General features: G+C 48.4%; 1 protein-coding gene across 2 annotated transcripts; it reads right to left on the reverse strand.

The window, feature by feature from the left end:
* Nucleotides 1-4,905: 4,905 nt before the first annotated feature.
* LOC149365603 (lewis-type alpha-(1,3)-fucosyltransferase-like) lies at nucleotides 4,906-27,075 on the reverse strand. Of its 2 annotated transcripts, none has more exons than XM_089544468.1 (2): nucleotides 26,932-27,075; nucleotides 4,906-9,610 (listed from the first exon to the last, which is right to left on the reverse strand). In XM_089544468.1, exons 1-2 carry the CDS (start codon nucleotides 27,067-27,069, stop codon nucleotides 8,471-8,473), a joined length of 1,278 nt encoding a protein of 425 aa, XP_089400594.1. In that variant the 5' UTR covers nucleotides 27,070-27,075; the 3' UTR covers nucleotides 4,906-8,470. The 2 variants fall into 2 exon arrangements, with proteins under 2 accessions (XP_089400594.1, XP_089400602.1); XM_089544476.1 differs by lacking the exon at nucleotides 26,932-27,075 and adding an exon at nucleotides 9,888-10,078.

Genomic DNA, 27,075 nt, shown 5'->3' on the forward strand with positions numbered 1-27,075 from the left:
TTGTTGTATACCTTGGTGCTGCTGTGGTGATCACTTGGCTAATCTATGTAGCTCGCACGTTCTCGCCGAGCCGCATACTGGGCTCGTCGCTTAGCGAGTCTTGTTTCACGCTCTTCCTCTGTCTCTGTAGCTCGCCGCTCTCTCTTACGCGCATTACGACGAGCCTCCCTAGTGGTAGGCGGCATCGCCGCGAAGCAATGTTAAGGCGCTGGTGGTTGGCACAGCTACTGCTTTCTAGCGACGTGAGTGGAGCCTAAATCTCTTCAGTGTAACGACACAATCGCGCTCCTAGCGGAGAGCGCAGGCGTTAGGCGCCCGTGGTCGCCGCGATCTGCTCCGGCGGCGGCGCGCACCGTTGCTCAAAAGCGCGCTTCGATCGCGGAGGCCACGCCGTGGTGGCAACGCCGCGGCTTGCGACGGCGCGAGTCGGTCGCCCTCCTCTTCGGCGTGACGTCACAAAGCACCTGTTGCGCTCCTAGCGGAGAGCTCAGGCGTTAGGCGCCGGTGGTGGTGGCACCGCCGCGCCACGGCAAAGGCTGAAAGTGCAAGTAGTAAAGCTTTCGCTTTAAAAAAAGAAATTACCGAGGTCCCCAAATTCACAAACACTGAGGGAAATGCGTAAGCACCGTTTCGATAGCACTCTCTGAAGTGGGACTTTTTCTAAAAGGTAAGCAAAAAAGCGCGCAGTACTTCATATGTGTCCGCGCTCAGGGTTCCTGTCATTTGTTGTGTGTTTCCAGTTGAGATTGCCACATGATATAGATTCAGTGTCAAAGACAATAAAATCAGTTGTAAGTTCGCACCCTGTCTGTGGTCTCTTATCATATCCACGTTTTTGCTCTGCTTCGATAATGTTGAACCAACTCGCCCAAGCTTCCCCTTAGTGTGCAAGAGGCTTACCCTAGACTGGCTTGCAGGGATGGGCACCAGGGGGTATAGGGTGCGGGTTCGTCGTATTCCTCGGCAGTCCATGGCGAGAGCCGTCGTCTTGCGCAGTCGACGCATTTTAAAGCCTCCCGAATACTGCTCGGGGAGTCAGTCGTTCACTATCCTCGGAGAAGTGTTAGCTCCCTTTCCCATTACGTAGGCAGTCAAGGCGCCATCGCGTCGGAGTGGTGGCATCCATGGACGACAGGAAAAGCCGATGCACCTTCCCTCTCGGGCGACTCGCGTGGTTACACGTGTGTCCCTCCACCACGGCAGAACGTTTCGAATATACTTGCCAGACACAAGCCTCAGATGAGTGTCTGAAAGCCGTTATTCCTCTGAACCTTCGGAGCGGCGGTTTTGCGGCAATATAAAAACTCTTGCGGTCACGGGAGTGCTTCAAAGGCACACAACAAGCTTCATCGATTCGATACCTGGGCACGAATAGAGACTGAAGTATGTAGGCGCGTACGAACGCTCCACGTCTGCCAAGAATGAAAGCCTCGAAGTGGAAAGCCACATGCTTTATTCAAGCCCATCGCAAGCACAAAATGTTACTAGGCCCTGGCGAGCGATTTGATAAGGCCGCTGCCGTAGGCACATGCCGCTTCGAAGCGATCGCTGAGTCGTAGCCGCGGCCAGCAGAGGCTGCCCGGGAGACGATGACAAAGCTGTTTTGTATCTCGTCACGTATCTCACTTCGCAAGCCTTTTGTGACACGTGTTCCGCAAAGGGTGCCCGGCAGCAGAGCCAGCAGAGCACTACATGGTACCATCCCTAGCCCAGTGTGAGCGAGCGGAAAAATCGAGATAACAAGCCGCTCCTCGGCGCGTTTGCGATATCGCCCAATGACTAGGATGCGCGCCTGGACGCCATGCCCTTCGATCGGCGAAAGAGCGCCAGTAGCTCGACCGGTCGGCTTTGCGGCGGCTTTTATGCGAAGCATACTACTTTAGCTACCACTTCAGCCCTTCACCGTGATTATGCGCCTCCAAATCACGTGATACATGACGTCACACCACGTGACAAGATGACGTCACGACAGTAGAGAAACGGGGGCCCACCTCGCGCCGTCGCTGTGGTTGTGCGCCTCCAAATTACGCGACACGATGATGCCACACCACGTGACACGATGACGTCACGACAGTGGAGAAACGGGGGCCCACCTCGCGCCGTCGCTGTGGTTGTGCGCCTCCAAATTACGCGACACGATGATGCCACACCACGTGACACGATGACGTCACGACAGTGGAGAAACGGGGGCCCACCTCGCGCCGTCGCTGTGGTTGTGCGCCTCCAAATTACGCGACACGATGATGCCACACCACGTGACACGATGACGTCACGACAGATCGCCGTCACGCGCTGGGAGAGGGAGAACGATGCCATCGCACAGACGCCGGAATGTCCTCGAGCGGCATTCCCGCGCATTTCGAACGCGCGTTCACACTCGGTGTAGGTGGAACGCTCCCTCCACCGGGCAGGCGGACGCGGCTTCCGTGGCAATCCAGGCGCTCACCCAACGCGCGTCTCGGGGTTAGTCGGCGTTCCGCTGTAGCCATGCCGTTGTCTTCCCCACGACGAAGGCTTCTAGTGGTTGTATTAAAATGACCAAGTATTCAACCAAGGAAAGCCATGTATTACCAAGCCTAGCCATCAATATGCTTCGCATCTGACTAGGCTTAACCTTAGCTAAGCCTCAGCCATTTTTTTAAGCATGAAATGCCTTTAGCTCCCGTTGTCGGCAGTGTGGTGACGTCGCGCCGAGACCGAGAGCCAACATCCGGGCACTGAATTCCACTCATGCGGGCTCTGAAACGAGAACATCCGGGCACCTTACGAGACTTGCCGAGATTCAACGAGACTCTCTAAGCCCTCCTACGGGACCGGCATACAAGCGCCGGTTGCTCTCAAAACGAGTCACAAAAAATAACTGCTGCCAGTGTCTTCACAATGTTTATCAAGATATCAGTCGAGCTATGCATTTGATAATGCACGGAATTATATTTTCCGATTTCTAATAACACGTGCAAAAAGCACATACATGTCACAATACACTTCGTTGTCATATGTGATCTGTTAGGGGCTTTGAGAGAAGGCCGCTTAGAGAAAGAGGGGAGCTCCAGGGCGAGAAGGGCTTTCGGCTGAAAAACTGCTTTCGCGCGCTCCCCAAGGATGGCGCTGCGGTCCTACACTCGCTAAAGCCCCTAAAATTGAGGGGCTTTAACACTCGCGCATGTAAAAGACCGGCCGCAGGGCCTTCATACCCCCGTGGCATTCGGTTTGCAGCCTTCGGGCTGCGGCCGTGTACTTGTATTTTTCAGCCAGCGTCCGTTCCGGCACACGCGGTTGTTGCGACGCGCGTCTTTACTCGGTCTTTTACTCTGTCCTCTTATCTTTGAACTCTATTCTATCTGCACGTGGCAGCGGTGGTGGCTCGGCTTGAGCCAGTTGGCAGGCCCGTGCACTTTCCTTTTCATCCTTCCCTCAGTCGCAACCAACCAACCAACCAACCTTCATGCCCTTTCCCCCTCTGGCAGGCAGATGTATACACGCTCGCGGAGTATTCGAACGCGCTGCATATACATTCTTGTCAGGCCTGCGTCTCGTCGTGTCCGCGTACGCTTCTGCATCGTCCTGGATTTCAATGCCGCCACCGTCACAGCTGCTTAAGTCGAGCAATGGAGCCTGTGTTAGGCCCGTAAACATTTCATGCTTACTTTACTCTCGGTTACGGGAGAGGCGCAATTTTTTCATGTTTGGCGGGCAGCTTAACGCACCAACGGGCACGATTCAGGCCAAGAGTTTGGACGATGCCCGCGGAGTCAAGGGGGTGTGGACGGCTAAGCAAAGTTATGCCGCCAGCGTTAGGCAAATTCAATTAAAGTGCCGAACCGCAACCGCAAGAAGGTCAGGGGAAAGTCAGAAACCTACCTGCTACCTCCCACAAGGAGACGTGCACACTGATCCGAGAGACACGGTTCTCAAGCGCAATCGCGCATTCAACGACGCAACGTCGTAATTCGCAGGCGGTTTTTTGTCAAAATGGGTGGGCCTCTTGGGAATCGCTCAAAACTACAGGGTGAACGTCCGGAGGTGGCGGCTTATCAGCGGACCAGTTCACTTGGTTTTGGTCAAACAATACTTTCCAAGCAAATCTGATATGGAAGCGCCAACGCCGCACACGTAGGATAGCGCAAAGGCGAGAGGCTCGGTCGCAGGCAAGCCCCTGGCTTGTGTGCGAGGATAAATGGCCAGGATAAAAGATCAGAATCTGGTCATGACTGCAAGAAAAATCACAGGACGAAGTACGTGCCATGCCAAGATAACGTGGTGTATTCAGTCCCGTTGACGTGTGGTGCCTCATACATCGGCCAAACGGGCCGTTGTCTAAATGAAAGATTTAGAGAGCATGGAAACAACGTTAAGAATGCGGCCCACCACATAGGTATTCACTGTCGTGATTGTTCCTGTTTTCCGAAATTCAAAAACAGCCATGTAGTTACCAAACACAAAGATAAACTTACTAGAGAGATAATCGAGGCATCTGAAATCATGAAGCTGGGTGAGAATTGTATCAGCACCCCATCCGTAGCCATTTCGTTGAAAGAGCACAACTATCTGATGTCATATGACCAATGTACGCGCGATACAGCTGCATGCGCATAGTGAATGGGATGAAACCTTTAGCTCCTGTATCTTTATTTTGTTGTTTTTTTCGAAGGTGCTGAAGTATATATATGCTGATTGCATCCGGAATAAATATTTGTTGTCAGTTCAGCGCTGTGTTTGTCCTCTTCTTCACTAGATAAGCCCCTATCGACATCGCTATATAATACTCACATACCACGAAATCCAACGAGATGCCTAACTCCACAACACTTTCATTTGAGCTAGTTGTTTGTAGCATGACATGGTTTGTGCAAAAAGCGTACTGGCACTAAAAGACGGAGACAACACACACAAGACAGGACTGGCGCCAACTTCCAACCAAGTTTATTCATGGAAAAAACCGCTTAATAACCACACGAGCAGGCAAAAACAAATAAAAGAAAAACAGATACACGGTGATTTAACAAAGACACACGGGCCAGAAGGACAAAAGCAAAGATTATAAAGCTGACAAAGACCCACTAATAAAGCTAATCTCTTACTCTGACAGCGACACAGATGGCTTGCTTATGCAGATATGACCCCTCTGTTTGACGTATATGCTTCTGTTATTTCACGCTCTAATCTGTCTTTGACCAGGAAATGTTTTTCACCAAAGTTATCACGGGTAATTAATTTGGCCGGTTCAATAAAGAGCCCCAGATTTTATTGAGAAGATCGAAGGGGTTGCAGCGCCAACTCCAGTGCGTTTGGCATGGAATGACCCTACCATGAAACTTATTTCGGGGGCATGGAAGTTCCGGAGTTTAATCTGACTCCTAACATGGCGCACATGCTGTGAAACACAATCGGCTGAGGGAAGCGTATTTTGCTAGAAAATACGGCCACACCTTCGGCACGAAGCAAAACTTGTTCTTGTTTTTAGGCCGAACTGGCGGTTGAAGGTTTTATCTTCAGAGCCATATAACTGTCCCTCAAATGTTCTCTTTGTGAAATGCTGCCCCTCGAATGCTTTCATGTTAATCCGCGGCCCTGATGTACTTTTTGTTGACTTGCTTCACTTGTCTTGTGTGAATGCGCATGTTGATGTTTAGCGCAAACGTCCATGTATCGCTTCACCGTTTTAACTGTACATGTGTAAATAAACTTTTTCTGAACACAAAACATGAACACAGGAATCGAGGGGGATGCCTTAATGCGTTGGCCAGCAGACGCCGTCTTGTCTAGGAAAGCTTATCAGGACAGGAACATACTACTAGTCTATTTAGAGGCTGTTGCAGCACTGGGGTGCAATATGATGGTCTTAGACACGTAAAAAAAAGCCATCCACAAAAAGGAAGTTTACAAAGTATCCCATTATGACTTTTCTTCCTCCGATGGAGGACCTTATGTAATTCTCCCCAGAGATAACTGCGATTGCCGACACGAAGACGTGTCCTTTTGTCGAAGTCTTGGTCAACGGACAGAGGCTTCTCCTTCTTAGTTGAAGTTTATGTTTCGAGTACCATCTTCCTCACTCACTTCTACGAGGGATAACAAGGGTGATGACCAAGTCTGCACGTACGCCTTAGAAAGTGACCACTAGCTTTAATATGAAAAGCAGCAGTAATGATGACAGGAAACAGTGGAAAAAGCTAACGGTGGTCGAAGTTTCCTTTGCGTAATAAACCCTTCCTCATAATGTTAATCGTCTTCACTGATATGCAGACTAATAACTAAGTTGCTGAAGAGACCATTTTTATTGTAAACAATATACTTGTAGTATGTTCTTTGAGACGTAGAAGATGTTGACGCGGTTCCCATGATCACAACACGCGCTGCCACCAAGCACTCGTAAGCACATTCACCGCAGGTATCTGCTCTTGAAAGAATTCGCAGCATCAGCTCTGACCTCCTCTCCCGAATTCCGGCACCTCCATTACCCGTGGTTCAGTAAAGGATGGCGATCACGCAAGCTTGAGGTTTCCTTCACGCGTCTACGTTGTCGCGTGCCTCACTTAAACTTCTGCCTTTATAGATCTGGTCTGGCGGTCTCCCCATTGTGTCCGTTCTGCGGAGAACCCGAAACGATAGATCATTTCTTGTTGACCTGCCGCCGTTTCTCCTCTTTACGGAGCCGCCTGCTGGAGCTTCCGTTACTACTGCTTGGTCTAAGTCTGTCAGCCGGGGTTGCTCTGTCTCTTGGGGCTTCCTCCCTTGGGCACAGCAACTGGAATGTGCTCTCCGCCATGCAAAACTTCCTTACAGACACTAAACGGCTGCCGTCTTAAGCTCTGCTCTTTCTCATGATCAATATTTCTCTGGAACGAAAGCTTTCTGAAACGTGGAATATTTAGCCCCGTTCTCTATTTCAGTCACCGATCTCACAGCATTTGTTTAGCCTATTTCAATTACACATCTGAGATCCTTTCATTTATTTCCTAATTGCTATTATTATCATAATTATTTTATTTTCCCCACCATTATTTTCTTGTTTAACATTTTGTGCACCTATCAGTTGCCGCCTGTGTCTTGGCCAATCCCTCGCAGCGGGTACGCACCATTATCTAGAGGACAACAACAACAACAACATTCACCGCTCTGTCTTCATTTGACTATCGGCAAACGCTCCCATTTATTCATCGGTAAACAACGCTGGGAAACCAGCTCTCAAAACATCACATTGTCACGTGCCGGGGAATAAGCGACATCAGCACAACAGTCAGGTACGTTTCCGCGATTGCATATTCAAAATGCATCCTAGCACGAACAACTGTTTGTACAATTTGCATTATGGATACATGACGAGCTGATCTTCCACAGAGCTCGATGTAGTTGAGCAAGAAGGACCACACACGCAGTGTCGCGAATTCGAGGCAATTATTTCCCAAATTTCAGCGGCGTTAACAAATTAGCGCAGATAATTATCCAATGTTGGTACTTTAGCTCGCATAATGTAGTAATTATCATTTCTTCTTGGATTCCTTCGTAATTTCGTATTTAAATGATTACACTTGATTAGCCTTACGGGATCTCCTCATTCGCCCACTGCAGTTCTGGATAAGCCACTGTTGAAGCACACCTCTTGTGTCCTCTGGGCCACGTGTGTTGACTTGGTGCTCCCCACGGCGCATGCGAGCGCGGAGGTTGCACTTCTGTGGGAGTAGCTCGAGTTCCGCTTAGGCCACCATCAGAACGGCGGAGCCACACGGCTGCACTGATGCCACCAGCAGAGTGCACCCAAAGATCATACATTAAAAAGCACTTTGAATTGAAAATCTTCAATTAACTTCGCCATCAAGACCTGCGTAAAGCATGCGGTTCTGGCTCGGCGATTCCTCAAAGCGTCAAAGACGCATTTGAGGAGCGCACATGAGTGGGTCCCTAGTGTCCTCTCCGTGACGGTGACAACTTCAAGGAGTGGTTACTTGCGACGCGCACTTTCTTTGCTGCGAGTGCAGGAGAGTGAACCACACAGTTTGGACTGTGGCCGGAGTTTCGTTCGACAGCCTCTCCTTTCCATGTCAGGTTCGTCTGAGGCCCCTTTAGAAGATGTAGTGCGAAATTGTAGAGCATCTTCCACTCAGGACATTCGTATCCATTGAAACAGGCGGCCCACGGGCGCTGCAGTCCCTACAACATTTTGCAAGCATTCACCTTTTCCACAAGATGTGGCGCCCTCTCAGCAGAGGAGAAAATTCGCCTGCTACTGGTTGAAAGCAAACGCACGTGAGAGTCATGATCTGTTTGTACGAGGAGCCAGCTGCGCCTGCCAAGTGTGTGTTTGCTTTACAGCTGCCGCCATCTGTAGCATACGCCTGTAACTAACACGAACTGCTCATGCGCAGTAGGATCAGGAGGTTTCATTTTCAACCAGTGGAGCTGGAGGAGAAGAGGCGCGCATGCGCAGAGCAGCCTTGTGAAATAGGCGGATTGCCACCACGACAATAAACTACAACCACTCCTCACCTCGCTGGTTCTTCCAGGTGGTGCACAGGGCCCCGTGACCATGCCACCATTGAACAATATCCCTGTACACCCTACGATCTCCCGGTCGCGTCTTGTATAGCGCCTCGCATAGGACGCAGTGGTTGTCGAAGCTTTTTTGTTCCACAATGTACCTGCTTCTCCAAGCGAAGTACTTCTTGTACAGCGAGGGACGGGACGCGACAGCCTTCAGGAACTCTGCCAGCTTCTGAGGCGAACCAAAATCAAGCGCGTTGATATACGAATTGGGAGGGGCAAGCGCGGAGTAGTTTCCGAACACCACGGGAACCATTCCGTAGCTTAATGCGTCGCTGAACTTTTCCGTGACGTAGTCGCGGCACATGGAGTTCTCCAGGGCCAGGTAGAAGTAATAAGTCTCAGCAAAACGCGACAAACACTCTGGCCCATATGGACATTCCAGCTCACCGCATCGACCGTACCTGTCCACAGGGATGTGCTTTTGGAGCTCCGCGACGAAGTCCTGACGACCGCTACTCGCCCAGCAGTTGCTCGCCGCCCAAACGACCAGTTTAGACCGGTTCGTCCGCTCCACAACAGGCGCCGCTGTCTTTCCCGTGCGTTTGTCGGCCTGCCTAACAAAAAAGTACGGGTGCGGAACATCCGAATCGCGACGGTAAGTGTACGTCCAATTGAAGACGTCCCTGAGTCCACTCATTCGAGAGGAATCACTGTTGGGCGGAGCTTCCAAGTTCCAATATACCCATCGTTGGTGCTCGGCTCGGTACTTGGGAAGGTCGTTGCCGCTGGCATCCCGGTCGTGGAACACAACGGCGTCCACCTCTCTTACCAGGGTCCTGTCCTTCGTCACAAAGCACGGAACGTTGCAGCCGTTGTAGGAGATCAGCCCGCTATCGGCGGAGGCCAACGGTTCTAGCCAGGAGCCGAATGTCTTGGTCCAGAACAAGATCTTGACAGGTTCTCGTGGTGCTGCCGTGTCAGTGTCCTTCTTTAACGACTTGTGCGTAAACACGACGCCTCTTAGCTGTCTTGGATAGCCAGTGTTAAGTATGATGACAACTAAGACGGTGAGAAGGCATGCGCCAACGAGGAAGAGGCGGATATCCGAGATCTTTACCATGTAGTCCTGCAGAGAAATGAAACAGCAAGATATAGGTGCATGGCTGCAGCAAAACACAGACCATTTAAACCAGCGAGCAAGAAGTAAAGAGGTGCTCAATAAAGAAAGCCGAAGTTGTTAGCCGGAACAGTCTCCAGCTTGCTACTGCGCGCAAGAAAACGGTAAAAAAAAAACTGCAAGCATTAACTAAGACATAATGTACAGTGAGCTCTGTGCTAGAAAGGACGACGCCTCATGCGCTAACACTTCGCCGCACACAGATTTGTGGGAGGTATGTTCGCACCTGTAATTACCGACGTAGTCCAAGCAGTAGCGGTTGTCAGAGGACGCTTCGTAGAGCACATGCGCATACACACCTACGTTGACACTGCTTTCGGTACAACTGATGCAAAACAAGGCTCAGGCGAAATGGCGTTTTCCCACTTCGTTCGACTGCCTGGGGCAAGCTCGACGCATTATCACATCTCCTCCCCCCTAGTTCAATGTTTCCAAGTGAAACGTCTGATAAGAGTTGGAGCTTCTGAGCCCGAAGATAAGGGCTCTTTGGCTTGCTATCGGTTATTTTCTTTCGGTGTCCGATAATCGGCTCACGCTCTACACCATCTCCTGCGTCTATGAGTGACGACGAACTCTTGGCGACCGTGTGCACTAGCGAAACATTTCCAAACATTCGCCTTCGGCTTAGTCAGCGACCATGAATTTTTCCATTAAAAAGCTGGTGAGCATGTTGGCTAAAACATTATATGGTTCATTGTCGAGCAGTTGGGGAGCTGGCAGGTACGGTGTCGGCTAGGAAACAACTTATCTTAGACGCACAAGGGCTGCGCGAAGTGTCCTCGAAAGCTGGACCCACGGATAGAGCACCGTGGGTCTTTCTTAGCAGATGCTTCTCTCTACAAGCGTCGCGATAAATCAGCTGTCCAGACAAACAAGGGACAGTATACTGGGCGAAATAGGATGACCTTTGCACTTGTCTTGCTCTATGGGCTCTAGCATGCAGGTTATTTCTAAACCGCTTTAAGAGAACCGCTACCTTCCTCCTCGAAATAAAAGCAATAAGAACGCTCACTTCGGGGGTTCTGTCGCGAAGCCCTCCACTTTCAATTTCAAGGAATTTTATTTATTTTTTTTCTAACCAAGAAAGTGGAAGCTGAGGCAAAAGGCCTGTAGCGTCTGACGAGGCCTCAGCTTCCTTGTACAGTTTGCAGCACAGTGCAGCGGGAAAAAAAAATAAACATGATAAACGATACCCTATCTGTCGTAAGCAAACAGTGTTTGAGGGAGAGAGGTGCTGTAGACAAATATTGAGGACGACCGCATTACCCTTCGATTGCTCGTAACGCTTTCTTTTGTACAAGTATCAATTGGTTTGGTTGGTTTATTGGGGTTTAACGTCCCGAAGCGACTCAGGCTATGAGGGACGCCGTAGTGAAGGGCTCCGGAAATTTCGACCACTTAGGGTTCTTTAACGTAACGTGCACTGACATCGCACAGTACGCGGGCCTCTAGAATTTCGCCTCCATTGAAATTCGGCCGCCGCGGCCGGGGTCGAACCCGCGTCTTTCGGGCCAGCAGCCGAACGCTGTAACCACTGAGCCACTGCGGCGGGCCAAGTATCAATTTGTTGTAATTGCTTTTAGTCGTAGTGCCCCAGACGAGACTACAATAAGACAATTTGGAATAAAAAGTGCATAGTACATAGATAACTTCAACCATTTAGGTAGGAGATGGGCGATTCTATAAAGGCAATCAACTTTTTTAGATAGATCAGATATAAGATTACTAACTTGAATATTCCAAGAAAGTGCTTCGGAGAACCAGACACCGAAGAATTTGAGACTGCTGACTATCAATTATTGTTTTCCCGTAATAAATATTAACTGCGTAGCCTTCAACAATATTGAGGGCCTAAATATAATGTACATAGTTTTCTTCAGGTTTAGGGTCAGACTGTTTGCTTAAAACCACTTATGTAATCTAGTCAGGTAAATATTGGTCATACTTTCTAGGGCAGGCAGTGAAGGGGCAGTGAAAAAAGGTTCGTGTCGTCTGCTTACATTACAAGATCAGGTGAATCTAATATTTGGGATATATGATTAATGTAAACTAAGAATAATAGCGGTACTAATATGGAACCTTGCAGAACACCTTGGGTTATGGCTAGCCTCTCGGAACAATTCTCATTTATTCGAACATACTGTAAGCGGTTTTCTAAGTAGCTATCACACTTAGAAAAAAGCGGCTAACAGGGGGCGAGAGGTTAGTCTTTTTGGAGACTAACTGACCTACCACTGGCAATCGTCCTTTTCGGGACTAACTGCAAAGGGTGTAACTGTTGGTCCCCTTCGAAAGGGTGCAACAGTTGGTCCCCGGGACCAGACATTTAATGAAAAAATGCAAACGACGCGTGATTTCCAGCGTAATTTAGAGCGGGATAGTTTCCGACAGAACTTCACACATATAACAACGATAAAGGAAATAGAAATGAAACATACATGAAAGCACCAGGATTCGAACCGAAAAACTTTGGATTATGAGCCGAGCGCGGATATGACTACGCCACCACAGCGGACGGTCCACGGTAGAAAATAAAAGCCTCGTATGCGAAACACGCACTGTCTGTCTGTACCGGTCAAATTGTTATCAAACATACTGCTGTTTAGAGCACAGCGTGGTGATTTTGGTGTCATATGCTTTTGAAACAACCTGCGGTAAGCTTTAATGCGCACGCACAACGGTCTAAATCGCGTTTTGGCCAAAAAAAGAAGTGCTGAACTGTGTATACATTACGGCCGGTACTTCACAACCACAACAGTTGTTTTCTTTTTGTTTCTTTTTTTTGCGTATAAGGTGGTCTTATTCCTTGCAATTGGCAGCTGCACATTACAGCCTGTGGATTACAAATGTAGAAGGCGATGGTTCACTTCGTTTTTTGTTACCGGCGCACAGCGGTGACAGGGAATTGACTGCTTCCACTCACCGATTGGCTATGTGTCGCCGATACTTACACAGCATCACATAAGCTCGTAAACAACGGCAACGGTATGAAACTTCGTGTACTTGCTCAACCCTAACCTTTACAACTCACGTCTGACACGTGTTGAAGCTCGTAGTAATTGTTTATGCACTTGGACAGCTGCCAGCCGTTTCGGTGGCACGAAGCCTTTTTCTCATGCAAAAGAATATCCGCTTCGTCACAGGCAGCGGCAGTGCTCTCACTAGCCTTAGACCTCGCCCTGCGCTTCAAAAATCAAGTACTATTGCAGTCAGGGTCTTCTCGCGCAATTTTCGCGTGCTGCTATGCTGCGATTCGCCCCCCGTTAGTCTCTTTCGCGGCAGTTAGTCCGTTGAGTTTGCGCACGGCGCGCATTTTTGGCAAGAAGTGTGTCGTGTGCAAATTTAGGGACTAAAGAGCCCTTTTTAGGACTAAAGTTGTCTTTACTCCCCCCTGGGCCGGTTTTTTTCTAAGATTGTAGTGAGTAGATCTAGGGTTATTCAGCGCACACCGTAGCCATGTAACTTATGGAGGAGAATAGTATGCTGTATACAGTCAAATGCCTTGCGAAAATCAAGACACAAACCCAAGGTGTACCTTTGCTCCTGAATATTATCGATGATTTAGTCTTTGATTTCGAGCAGTGCTTGTTCGGTGGACCTGTTCTTTCAGAATTCGTACTGTGTGGAAACTATAACATTATGTTTGTCGAAAAAGTTTTGCAGTCTGCTGTTAATCGCACCCTCAAATAATTTTGATAATACAGATAAAGCTGAAATAGTCCTGTAATTGGAGATTTCATTCCTGTCCGCGTCTTTATAGATTGGACGCACACGAGCAATCTTTAAGTCGTCTGGGTACACTCCAGTTTCAAACATACGGTTTATAATGTGAGCCAACATGCCAGATATCGGATGAAGAGACGTACAGTCTTTGTCAAAAGTTTAGAGCCCAGAGGGTTTGCTTCTAAGGCTCGCAGTGAGACTCCTGTAATATTCGTGGTAGTCCTACCCATTGGAGGAGGCAGGACCAGATATCTTCTTACCTTCAGCAAATTTGGAGCGCTGGAGATGCATTACGAACCAGACAGTGTGCTTAAGAAGCAAACCCCCTGGGTTCCAAACTTTTGACAAAGGCTGTACTTTATCGGCACAGCTGCTACGTGGTCATTCCCAGGCGATACGTTATTCCTAATGTTTTCGATTAATGATTCTGCTTCACTTGCAGTTGTTGAGGCAAACACTACAGAATTAGGTAATGGTGTAATGGGGATCGGGTAGTCACTGCTGGGTTCGGGTTTATCAGTTGCTGGAAGTCCTACTGTCGCGAAAAACTCGTTCATAGCTTTTGCTAGGCTGGAACCACTCAGTGTACCTTCTGAAGTTATAATTTCATTCAATTCGCGAACCAAGTTTTTATTAAATAGATTATTTATTTATTTATTTATTTCCACACTTTTCCCTGATCATTTCGGATTTTCGAGAACCGCTCAATGTAGTAGTTTGTCTTGGCGGCTGTAAGATCGGTATTAAGTGTATTTCTAAACTTCTTAAACTCTTTTAGTAGAGCTATGTTACGGTTCTTGATAAAAGTATGGTACATGTGATTCCGCATCCGAATGCTTTGGTAGAGTGATTTTGCCATCCAGCGCGTCTTATAGATTTTTCGATTCAACTTTCTTGCAAGAAGAGGGAAGGCATCGTTATAACACACCAGAAGGAGCTTGAGGAATGCAGCGTAGACCTCATCTGCATCATAAATTGTGTTGATATCCCAGGTTGTGCTATCAATTAGAGTTTTAAATCTAAGAAGGCTGGAGTCATTGATATCTCTGTAATTGTGTACAGCTTTGTTTACAGTTCTCTTCTTTAGTTTAACCAGAGTAAAACAGAATACAGGCAAATGAACGCTAATATCCGCAGTTAGCGCACCCGACAGGGGCGCTGGGAACATCTAATTGGTTAAGAATACATCTAGTAAAGCGGCTGTCACCGTAGTCACCCTAGGCTTGTAGGCAAAGCTATGTAGTTGCAGCTAGGATAAGACGACAAGGTACTCTTAAATTCGCATGCATAGAAATCTGTAGCCATTAGATTTATATTCACATCGCCCATATAAAAGGAAGTTTATTAGAAGCTAGATAGTCGAGCAGGCGTTCCAGAAATTAAATAAAAGGTCTGCTTATTACCCATGGGTGGTCGGCACGTTGCAACAGTAATAACGTGTGACAACGATATAGATAGGAACTCATAATTGGGAGTTATGACCGAAAATTCTTCAATGGAAGTAGGCGTGTAGCAGTCGTGTAGTGTAGCAGTCTTTCAAATTACAAGACCACCACCTCTTCCATGAGGCCTCGTCAAACACTTATAACCACCAAGGTAAAGAGATTCATCCTGTGAGGAAAGCCATGCTTCAGAAAACAAAACAGCATCAAACTTTATGTGCAGTGACAAAAGTAGGAGGGTAATAGAATCACCCTTGTAACGCATGCTTCGAACATTGACATGCATAGCCGAAAATGAAGTTTCAGCTGACTTCATTCAAGAGTTGAAATCGTTACAGCTGTAGTAATAGCAACCTGTATGAGACTGCGTGATGAAGTTGGAGCAGAAATAGAAGTCACTACACAGCTATGTCTATTCAGGTCATTTTGTTTAAATCGTCAGGTTCGAGAATCCTGAGAACATCGGTTCCTTCAGATGGTCTTGCAAACATTTTTCCACCATTTGTCCACACAAATTTCCACTTGATTTGCTTTTGCGCGCAACGGCAACACCGAGCAACTTCTTGTTTGCTGGAGTCAAATGCTCGTTCACGTAGACTGCCACATCATCTGACAAGCCGAGCGTTTTGTCATCTTGTGCTTCCCAGCTTTTGCCAGGAGCACATGCCGCTTATCCCGACGGACAAAACGAACTACAATGCTCTGCTCTCCACAGTTTTGCGTGTCAACCGTGTGGCATATGTCGATATCTGAGTCAGTGATTGGTTCACCAACGATATCGCCCATTTTCTTAACGATGGCAGTAGGATCACCGACGTTTTTCACACCCTTTATTTCCAATTTGTTCGAGAGAATGTATTGCTCAAGCTCCTCTACTTTCAGCGTAAGAGGCTTGTTTTCCACTCTCAGACTTTCGTTGAGCTTTAGCACTTCGCCAACTTGTTGCCTAAGTGCTTTGACCTCAAAGCAAATGTTTGCTTCGTCGTATCAGTCATTGCAAAATGTGTACTACCTTTCAGTGAACATAGTTCCGCTCTCATTTCTCGCTTGAAGTTTTCGAGGCTCTTCGCAATTTCCTTCGTCATCGTAAGGAAAGTTCAAGCAACAAACATACAGCAAACTTACAAGTTTTTGCAGCAGTGCACAGCTGGATAACAAAAGCAGTAGTAGCAGCAACTTGTACTAGTGCTTACCTGCGAAGAAAGCAGAAGCGATGTGCGAACGACTGGCGCACTGCTGCCAAACTCTGCACCAGCCTTTGCAGGGATGTCTTTTGTAGGCAGCTGAGGGCGGAAGTCCAACGCGGAACGCACTTTGTCACCGGAAGAGGGCTAAATGCAACGCAGCAGCGCTGCTTTCAGCCACTAGGTCGCACGTGCTGGCAGGTAGAAAGCGGTATCCAAAGATGAAACTTCGAAGAAAGCAGGAGCGATGTGCGAACGGCTTGCACACTGCTACCAAACTGTCAACGACAACCTGTCGACTGTCACTGACAACCGAAGGTTTAACGACAACCTTCATGTGGCTGTGTAAGCATTGAAAACAAGAAGTTCACACACTCGCCAGACCAGCGCGCGTTTGTAGATTGATAACTTAGAGCAATGATAACCAAATGCAAAAGCCAAGATGTGAAGAAATCCAACGCAACAGCGCTGACTTACTGCTGACTTTCTTTCCGGAGCCCACTCAAATATCCGGAACGCTATATTTGCTGCCCCCCACTGTGCTGCCCTAGTATACGTCGTGTAGAACATGGCAAGTAGCCTCCGTGCTGACAGCGGCACCCCGTGAAACTACAGGTTTAACAACAGTGTTTCAGCGCATCCTTATGGCATTGTGTATCTTTCTTTGTGTGGCTCGAAAGTTGTCCTGCTTGCAGTGTGTTCGGCTTCCACTCGTCTTGAACTGCTTCAGTGGCTTCACTGCTTCCCATCAATAAGAACTCGAGACGTCCCATAAAGGTTCATCCGCCGCGGTGGCTCAGTGGTTATGGAGCTCGGCTGCTGACCCGAAACACGCGGGTTCGATCCCGGCCGCGGTAGTTGAGTTTCGATGGAGGCGATGATTCTAGAGGCCCGTGTACTGTGCGATGTCAGTGCACGTTAAAGAACCCCAGGTGGTCGAATTTTCCGGAGCCCTTCACTACGGCGTCTCTCCTAGCCTGAGTCGCTTCGGGACGTTAACCCCATGAACCAAACCATAAAGGTTCTTCGATATTATGCTTAATTACACATGATGTAGCCACTTTTCCTGTGCGTTCGGGGATGCGATTTCGGCACGGCGATACTACGATAGAAATCTTACGCGTGCTGGCCACTGCGTGATGTTGTCAGTGCCTGGGCTTGTGGTCTTGTGAAGCTGCCATTACGACAGCTTTTTCTACAGGCCTCCGGCATTATGTATGCGTGATACGAATAAATATGAGTATTATTAAAGCGCCAACCTTTTCCCCCTGTCGTGGCAGCCCGGGTGACACAACCACAGCAAGGCACATTCTGAAAATAAGCGGACCGCTCCCACATACATATCTTTCTTATGGCTGAGTTCCTCCTAGATGGCATTCTCTTTGGCCAGCAGCTATAATAGGATAATGCCAGAGCTTTCCGTCCCGATTTACTGCACCGATAGTTTAGAAGAACGTCAGTTTGGGTTAAATGGTGCATTATTTGAGACAGAAATGGTAATGACAATAACGACAGTGGTAATGGTAATTTGAGACAGAAACTACGATGTCTGCGCCGTTTATCCCGGAGACAGCCCCTTGTCGAATGGTCGCTGCGAAAAGCACCTGAAGTTGTCGACGTTATCAACGAGTTAATGCCTCAACTTACACAGGTAACTGCATGATGCTGACCAGTCACTGCAGTCGGGCGAAGCGAACAAGCCGTACGGTTTTGTCTCCTTGCAGCCTGTGTATTACAGCGGCCAGGACACCCCGGAAAAGCAACCTAGGCACATAGGTTCTAAGCCCGCAAACGAATACACCACCTCGCTACCACAGATTAGATCATGTGAGTACGACTTTCGACCCCACCACTGTAGTCTCGAGCCAGTGTTAACAATACAGATATCGACAACGGTTGCTGCTCACGCGTCCTTTTGTTCTACATTTGGTGACGGCCGATGTTTGGACAGGCTCCACAGCGACACCGTAAAGATGTATACGAACCTGAAACGTGCAGAGGCAGGGAATTCGCTGCTGGAGAGAGAACTAAAACTGCTATACTTATTTAGAACTGTTGTAACCGTTACGCAGGAAAGAAAACATTACAAGCAGCCATAACGTTGGGCAGCACCTAGCCAGAAAAATACATGGTTTTATTTTATTTCCGATTTTTTTTTCTTTGGCATCCGCCGCTGAAAGCTGCCGCCCAGATTTCTCATCATCCACCTCCATTGTGTTTCTTGTCGCGCCCACAGGTGGCGTACACCTTCTGAACACAGAACATTTCTGAATTGTCTCTTTATGGCCCTGCGCTGTTTCCTTACATACAGCCGAGTCAGCCGAATGCGGAGCTAGTAATCCGCAATTCGGTTCTTTGTCCCCATTTTGATTGAGTGTCGCTTGTTCTCCCGCAGCCAGAGGCCAGCCTAGTAGTAAACTGCATATAGACAGCTCGCGAAAATGTGACTCGTCAACGTTCTGCCAATAAGGCCTTAGCTTAGGAAGTGGAATTTTTTTTTATCGCACATGCTATACGACGGATTTGGAGCCAATCACCGAAACTGTTGCTAAGGCCCAGGAAGAAACAAATTATGCGAAAGACGGGAAGAAGCAAACTGTGAAGACATCTGGCTGTCTAGAAAGGCCATATGTTCTGCACTTTTAAATAAAGAGTGCTGAGAGCATTATATTGACGGGGTAGTCAGTGTAGCGAAGACAACCTGGGCCAGAGAGCGCTGCGGAGGATCTTAAGCCGACGCGACTGAACAGCGCCTTCTTCGAGCAACTCCACATAAATGATCGGGCACGCTGACTATACTTCATCTCACAGGCTGTTTGCAGCGCTGTGAAAGGTAGAGCTCTCGTCCAATTAGGGCCAAGGAATACAACAAATACTCCCTTAGATATTTGCGCAGTGTTGTGATTATTTTTCAAGCAATCATTGCATGATTGAAAAGATAGTTCGGTCTGATGTTTCGCAAGTACAGCAGCGTTTCATTCGCTGGTTAAATTAGCAGACAAACTCCGCACGAACACAGCACTGCGGAGTCCTGCTGAGAAGTGGTGCGACGCCACTCGTAAACGTGGCGCCCATCGAGTCGGGCCAGTGGCCATGGAGGTAAAAAAACTAGGAGAGAGTGCGCTCAGCCTCTGCAAGTATATTAACTCTATGTCTGCAAGCCATGCTCCTCTGACGCCATAGAGTTAATATAACCAACTCTAGAGGGAAAGCTGCCCATTAAGCCCATGCATTCCAGTGGGCAACGCATGAACGCAGCCATCACACAACGGTTTGCGTGTGTTGCCAGCTGTTTTGTCACTTTCTAAATCTGGGCAAATAACGAAGTTGGAACCTGGCAACGTAGTCCGTAGGAAGATGGCGGTATGCAGCAGGGGGGTAAAGCTGAGCTCGCAAAGCGGTCCACGCATGTAAGTCGCCATCTTGAACGCCATCTTACAACACACTAATGTGGCCAGCACAGTTTTTTCTCACAAAGCCAAGGATGGGTGAAGTTTGAGTTTGAATTCGGAAAACTGCGGCAGAGATCATAATTATATGTCACTCTTACGCGTATTTTCAATGTTTTAAACACATTTTGTAATCTTTAGCATACTGATTGTGGTCATTTCTTTAATATCGGACGATTGCGAACATGTTCACGAGTGAACTGAATAAACGCTCTCGGAGTTTCGGTTTTAAACTTCTACTTTCGAACCTGATTTCAAGGCACTTAATTCAAGGAGCTGCATACGACAAGGAGTCACCCGCGCTCTCGTTCACCGCGATGCCACCTTCGTGCGGTGATGCATGGCAAAAGCTCCAAAAAGATCGGGCACTTTGCACCATTTGTGAGTAAACGTGGGAAGAGATACATCTGCACATTGCACGACAACTGTGTACTGTAAAGCGTGTGAATGAAAATCTGCCGCTCTTGGAACTCTCTTTAAAGGCGGATGAGACCAAGCGAATGAGCCTTGCAGCCGTTTACTTTTTCACGGTATTCGACTTTCTTAACGCCATTGCCTCAATCTGCTTGACAGAGAACACGTTGGCGATACTTATAAAGGATGCAGGTGTTCTTGCTTAAATGCGTTTTATTACGATTTTCATCACTAATGCATGCGGTAATTAAGGTAACACTGTTGAAATGAACGGCCGCGCAATGACAACGGCACAAGAAGGACATGCGCAGTCTACCAACTGTTTATTTTGCGGAAAAGAGGCACACTTATGATCCTCAGCTCAAGCATCTGACAACGCATTATTGCTCCGCACACAGCCAGTGGCAGGAAATCGGCATGTAAACAAGACAGCATACATGTAATCGCAGGACTCTTCTTATCCCGTGCGTATAAAGTACTTGCGGCACTAGTTTCTCATAAATGGGTTTTGAAACCAAACAGAGGAATAAAAAATATCTCAGCAAAAAAGCAGTGTCACACATTAGAAGCAAAAGCAGTCATAAACCTAAAAAAACCAACACAACAACCAAACAAGCACCCACAATTTAATGCGCACAATTCTGGACCTGAAACGAAGGTTTCTCGAGCGGTACACGGCGTTTCATGCATTTCTGCCTCCACCCTGTTTCACTCGTTCGTGATGAAGCTCTGAGCGTTGCTGCGTACGAAAAATCCCATTGTGAGCTCGTCTCGCGCCAGAAAAGACACGGCACCGTCTTCCTCGGCGAAGGAGAAAGATAAAAAAAAAACGCGAGAGGCCCGCGGTACTCTAACAAACCTTCGACATTTAATATAACAAAACGCTGAACATTCAAAACAAACCAGGCAGAGCAGTTGCTCCATTCATCTTGGGCATTTGTTTCCTTTGCAAATTGTGTTCGCCCTTTTGGAGCCAAAGCAAATTTCCGACGTGTATTTGCACTCGACAACAGAGGACATGCAAAATCCCGTGCGCTCTACAGACGAAATACACTCCAGCGCGTCACAATTGCGGTACTAGCCTTCAAATAACAATTCAGAAGTCACAAGCCACCTATATGAAACTAGAGTCGGTATGCGACACTGCATACCATTGAAAACGATCCAAACGCGACGATTTTGCCGTTGTTTACAGCAGTTTAGAGCAGCCGAGAGCTACTCTGCATACAGCCATCTTCCCACGGACTACGTTGCCAGGTTCCAACTGCGTTATTTGCCCAGATTTAGAAAGTGACAAAACAGCTGGCAACACACGCAAACCGTTGTGTGATGGCTGCGTTCATGCGTTGCCAACTGGAATGCATGGGCTCAATGTACACTGAACTATAGCTCAATGGGCAGCTTTCCCTCTAGAGTTGGTTATATTAACTCTATGATGGCTTGCAGACATAGAGTTAATATAACCAACTCTAGAGGGAAAGCTGCCCATTGAGCCCATGCATTCCAGTGGGCAACGCATGAACGCAGCCATCACACAACGGCATTCTTCCTCCATGCACAACGGTTTGCGTGTGTTCCCAGCTGTTTTGTCACTTTCTAAATCTGGGCAAATAACGGAGTTGGAACCTGGCAACGTAGTCCGTGGGAAGATGGCGGTATGCAGAGTAGCTCTCGGCTGCTCTAAACTGCTGCAAACAACGGCAAAATCGTCGCGTTTGGATCGTTTTCAATGGTATGCAGTGTCGCATACCGACTTTAGTTTCATATAGGTGGCTTGTGACTTCTGAATTGTTATTTGAAGGCTAGTACCGCAATTGTGACGCGCTGGAGTGTATTTCGTCTGTAGAGCGCACGGGATTTTGCATGTCCTCTGTTGTCGAGTGCAAATACACGTCGGAAATTTGCTTTGGCCCCAAAAGGGCGAACGCAGTTCGCAAAGGAAACAAATGCCCAAGATAAATGGAGCAACTGCTCTGCCTGGTTTGTTTTGAATATTCAGCGCTTTGTTATATTAAATGTCGAAGGTTTGTTAGAGTACCGCGGGCCTCTCGCGTTTTTTTTTTACCTTTCTCCTTCGCCGAGGAAGACGGTGCCGTGTCTTTTCTGGCGCGAGACGAGCTCACAATGGGATTTTTCGTACGCAGCAACGCTCAGAGCTTCATCACGAACGAGTGAAACAGGGTGGAGGCAGAAATGCATGAAACGCCGTGTACCGCTCGAGAAACCTTCGTTTCATGTCCAGAATTGTGCGCATTAAATTGTGGGTGCTTGGTTGGTTGTTGTGTTGGTTTTTTTAGGTTTATGACTGCTTTTGCTTCTAATGTGTGACACTGCTTTTTTGCTGAGATATTTTTTATTCCTCTGTTTGGTTTCAAAACCCATTTATGAGAAACTAGTGCCGCAAGTACTTTATACGCACGGGATAAGAAGAGTCCTGCGATTACATGTATGCTGTCTTGTTTACATGCCGATTTCCTGCCACTGGCTGTGTGCGGAGCAATAATGCGCTGTCAGATGCTTGAGCTGAGGATCATAAGTGTGCCTCTTTTCCGTAAAATAAACAGTTAGTAGACTGCGCATGTCCTTCTTGTGCCGTTGTCATTGCGCGGCCGTTCATTTCAACAGTGTTACCTTAATTACCGCATGCATTAGTGATGAAAATCGTAATAAAACGCATTTAAGCAAGAACACCTGCATCTTTTATAAGTATCGCCAACGTGTTCTCTGTCAAGCAGATTGAGGCAATGGCGTTAAGAAAGTCGAATGCCGTGAAAAAGTAAACGGCTGCAAGGCTCATTCGCTTGGTCTCATCCGCCTTTAAAGAGAGTTCCAAGAGCGGCAGATTTTTATTCACACGCTTTACAGTACACAGTTGTCGTGCAATGTGCAGATGTATCTCTTCCCACGTTTACTCACAAATGGTGCAAAGTGCCCGATCCCTTTGGAGCTTTTGCCATGCATCAACGCACGAAGGTGGCATCGCGGTGAACGAGAGCGCGGGTGACTCCTTGTCGTATGCAGCTCCTTGAATTAAGTGCCTTGAAATGAGGTTCGAAAGTAGAAGTTTAAAACCGAAACTCCGAGAGCGTTGATTCAGTTCACTCGTGAACATGTTCGCAACCGTCCGATATTAAAGAAATGACCACAATCAGTATGCTAAAGATTACAAAATGTGTTTAAAACATTGAAAATACGCGTAAGAGTGACATATAATTATTATCTCTGCCGCAGTTTTCCGAATTCAAACTCAAACTTCACCCATCCTTGACTTTGTGAGAAAAAACTGTGCTGGCCACATTAGTGTGTTGTAAGATGGCGTTCAAGATGGCGACTTACATGCGTGGACCGCTTTGCGAGCTCAGCTTTACCCCCCTGTCTGACGCCGCTGCCGAGGGCCCTTTTGCGCACTGACTCTTGGGAAATAGGCCCTCCGCAGTTACTAGACTGCCAACCAGCGGTGCTGTTTAGTGAACGTCCGTGCCCCAATTTAGCGCAAAAGCGCAGCGCCTGTGTTGCAGCTTTGGCGGAATGCGTACCGAGCTCGAGGTTGTCTGAAGGCTCCGCGTCTCAACACTTCTGTTGATTACACTCTTGAGTTTTTGGGTGCACTGTAGAAAACTGCAGGTAAACTTTTCATCAAAGGGTGCGGCCGCGACCTCGTCACTGTTCAACTGTGGTTCATAAAGAGAATGGAGAGGAATTCCTTTCGTCGTTATACACAGATACGGAGCGTTTATTTCAGCGCATGCTATAAGAGGAGAACTCGAGAGTAGGCGAAGAAACGAGCCTTTAAAAAAGGGCGCAGCGGCTTCCAGAGCGCTCACGGCGGACGGACGCGTCGGATTCACACGACGGACCGTTCGTCCGCGGCCCGCGCAGTACGTGTGCATACGTCAGCACTTTGAGAGGCGCGCTAGATGCATGGATGGATGGCGGCCGACAGCGCGCCTCTCAAAGTGCTGACGTATGCACACGTACTGCGCGGGCCGCGGACGAACGGTCCGTCGTGTGAATCGGCCTCGCTCCGGCGCGCTGCGCAAGATTCTATTTCTCGGGAAGGCGGACTTCGGCCCGCCCATAGGCCTGTCGTTCTCCGCTATTCTCGAGGCACAAGTCGTGCCGAATACGCTCGCGCACATACGCGGTTCCGACGTGAAATGCAGCAGTGAGTATTTCTTTCTCACTGCCGAGAGAGAGAGTGCCGGCGGCTTTACGTCTACCCCTGCGCGGGGTCTCCCGGCCACTGCGCACAATACAAGGTAGATGTACTATGGAAGCGTAGGCTGCATAGAAGCCCATACGTTCAAAACATGGCGGCTCATGGTGCGCAGCCAGCGCCGTCTTCGAAATGCGTGGACAACTAAAAAGTGACGTCATAATTAAAACAAAAACGCAACGTTGAAGTCACGTGTTTTAGTGACGTCTAGTTCGTGACGCCAGCGTCACGTGCTGCTCGGCGGGAAAAATAAACTGCTGAACGCCGCGACGCTTCCCGCTAAATGCCTCAACCGAAAGTCTTATGAGGTTAGGAATACATAACACCTACAATGAACTGAAAGAAGCCCATTTAATGGCTCAAACAGCGCGATTAGCCAATTCCAGAACTGGCAGGAGTATTCTTACCAGGCTCGGAATTAACTTTCAACCTACGAATAACGATGCTAAAGTAGACTTACCCCGCGACTATAGGACGGCCCTACTAATCAAACCACTCCCCAAAAACATGCACCCCTTACACCATGAGGGCAGAAGACAAGCACGAGCCAAAGCCTTACATAAGAAATACAGACAGTGCGCTGCAACACTTTATGTAGATGCGGCAGAATACAAAAATACCAATGCCTTTGCAATTGTGGTTGTGAACGAGAATGGTGACCACATCGTCTCGGCGACAATCAAAACGAAATCCTCTGAAACGGCAGAAGAGGCGGCTATAGCCCTCGCCCTAGCACATACCCAAGGGAGCATCATCCTCAGCGATTCCAAAATGGGTATCAATAATTTCGCTAAAGGGCGAATTACAAACACCTCCCTTAGAATCCTTAACGCAACCAAATTCTCACCAAATTATTCCGAATTGATATGGGTCCCAGCCCATTCGGGGAATCCGGGGAACGAGGCAGCCCACAATAAAGCCCGAGGTTTCGTCGACCGGGCAGTGGATGTGTCTGGCTCCCTGAATTTCACGAAGGACTCAATGATCACATATCATGATCTCACCAATCATTTTAAATTAGAGAGGAGAATTTTCCCCCTTCCAGACAAAAGACTTACTAAAGAACAAGAGGTTACGTGACGTCGTCTACAGACGAGATCGATACGCACCCCATCACTCCTCGCGCACATTTATCCAGATCTTTACAAGCCAAACTGCAAACACTGTGGCCAACGTGCTACCTACGATCACATCCTGTGGGACTGCAAAATAGAGCCACCTCCGGGTGATCTAGTTACAGCTCCTTCTCTCGAGCGGTGGGAGACCGTGCTGGCTAGCTTTGACCCCAGAACGCAAGTTTTGGCGGTGGAGTGGGCTGACAAAGTCGTCGAGGGCTATGTACTCTCGACCACTTAACGCGACCTCTTGCCAAGCTCTTCCCGGCGAATAAAATGTTTTACAATCAATCAATCAGCGCAGGGCCTGGAGGAGGCTTCAGGTCAACAGATTCTTTCCCTACTTTATGCTACACGATGAAGACACTGGGGAGCCTTAGCTCTGCAGTAGATGCCACAGAATCACTTCGAAAATCACTTAATTTGGGAGTGTCAGGATTCTCCTGGGGCTAAAACACAAATCATCCCAGACCTTGCCACCTGGGAAGCGCTGATCCAAAGCCACGACCCGGATCAGCAGAGACTCATCATCCGTCAGGCGGAGACAGCTTACCACAAGACTCTCTCCGCGGTCTCCGGTGCAGAGAGCCGGCTGGGAGGCGCCCCCTCCTAATTGCTGCGCCCCGACCGTGAGGCCCCATGATGACGGAAATAAAGTTCATTCATTCATTCATTCATTCATTCATTCATTCATTCATTCATTCATTCATTCATTCATTCAGCGCGACACCTGACACGAGAACGAAGAAAGAAGACACGACGAGTGCCGACCACCAACATTATTTTTAGGTAGTCAGTTCTCGTTGTGCCTTTTTCCTTCGTCCTCGCCTCAGGTGTCGCGCTGAATGTCGCAGGTGTAGCGCTGAAGCGATGAAATGTGACGCCGCCAGACAGGTTATCGCTCGCACATCGTGCAACCGCACACCTCTTTTTGCGTACGGGGGCCCCATGGCTACAGACGATGCCCTTTTGGGGCAAAAGCGACAGAACCGCACCCAACCGAACGAAACTACACAGAAGCGCTGGCAAAAGGGAAAAGCGGAAACTGTACACGAACGATGCACACCAAGAACTCGAACAACAAGCAACGAGGAAAAAGTAGGGCTAGCAGAATCGAGTTTCAAACAAAAGCAAGCAGAATGGTCAAAAGATATGACAAGGGCATGACATCAGAACCAAGGTAGATGTCAGAGCACCGTCAACCTTGGCATCGTCCCGCTGCCATTGCCGCTGCTCTGAGCGAACGCTGTCATAAATTTTTACAAAGCAAGCGCTATACTTTCTAACAAAATGCACACAACTAAATATTTTAAAAAGGAATCACTGCAATTGTTTTTGAATGCTTTTGAAACACAAAATATGTCCTAATTATTTTCCTCTTCTAGTCGCGTTTGTCCACTCATTTCATTTTGGCGCTTTAGTTCCACCCCTAATTTGATGTCGCTAGCACTTGGTTCTGGACCGCATTCGAGCTCCGCCTTCGCGACCTATTTCAATTGACCTTGCGCAATCACTTACAATTACGTATACATAGCCGCGCGCTCGTAGCGTCCTGTCTCGGACCAATCGCGCGCGCGGCACACTGCACTAGCTGCCGCGGTGGGGCGCCCGGCCGCGTATACCGTCCGAGGTAGCACCCACGGAGCGTTCGTGTCACGCGTGCACTACCTGGTGAAGAGCGAGCGGGAAGTCAAGCCCGCCTGCTCGATGAACGCACAGAGGCTCACCATTGTTCTGTCACGGGTGCGCGCACTGCCGCGCGGCCACAGGAGCGCTTCGAGACTGTCCGGGATGATTCCCAGCGCCCTGCAGGCCGCGAGAATCTCGCGACGCGGCACTGCAGAAGCGGCACAGCGAAGGAGCATGTGCTC

Source organism: Amblyomma mixtum, chromosome 1 (genome assembly GCF_055824585.1).
Source record: "Amblyomma mixtum isolate Tamu chromosome 1, ASM5582458v1, whole genome shotgun sequence".
In the NCBI taxonomy this organism is placed as follows: Eukaryota; Metazoa; Arthropoda; class Arachnida; order Ixodida; family Ixodidae; genus Amblyomma; species Amblyomma mixtum.

Coding starts and splice junctions, on each gene's coding strand:
- LOC149365603 (XM_089544468.1), bottom strand. CDS start 27,069: ATGCTCCTTCGCTGTGCCGCTTCTGCAGTGCCGCGTCGCGAGATTCTC. Junction 9,611..26,931: donor GCACCCGTGACAGAACAATG/GTGAGCCTCTGT, acceptor ATTTCTCTGCAG/GACTACATGGTAAAGATCTC.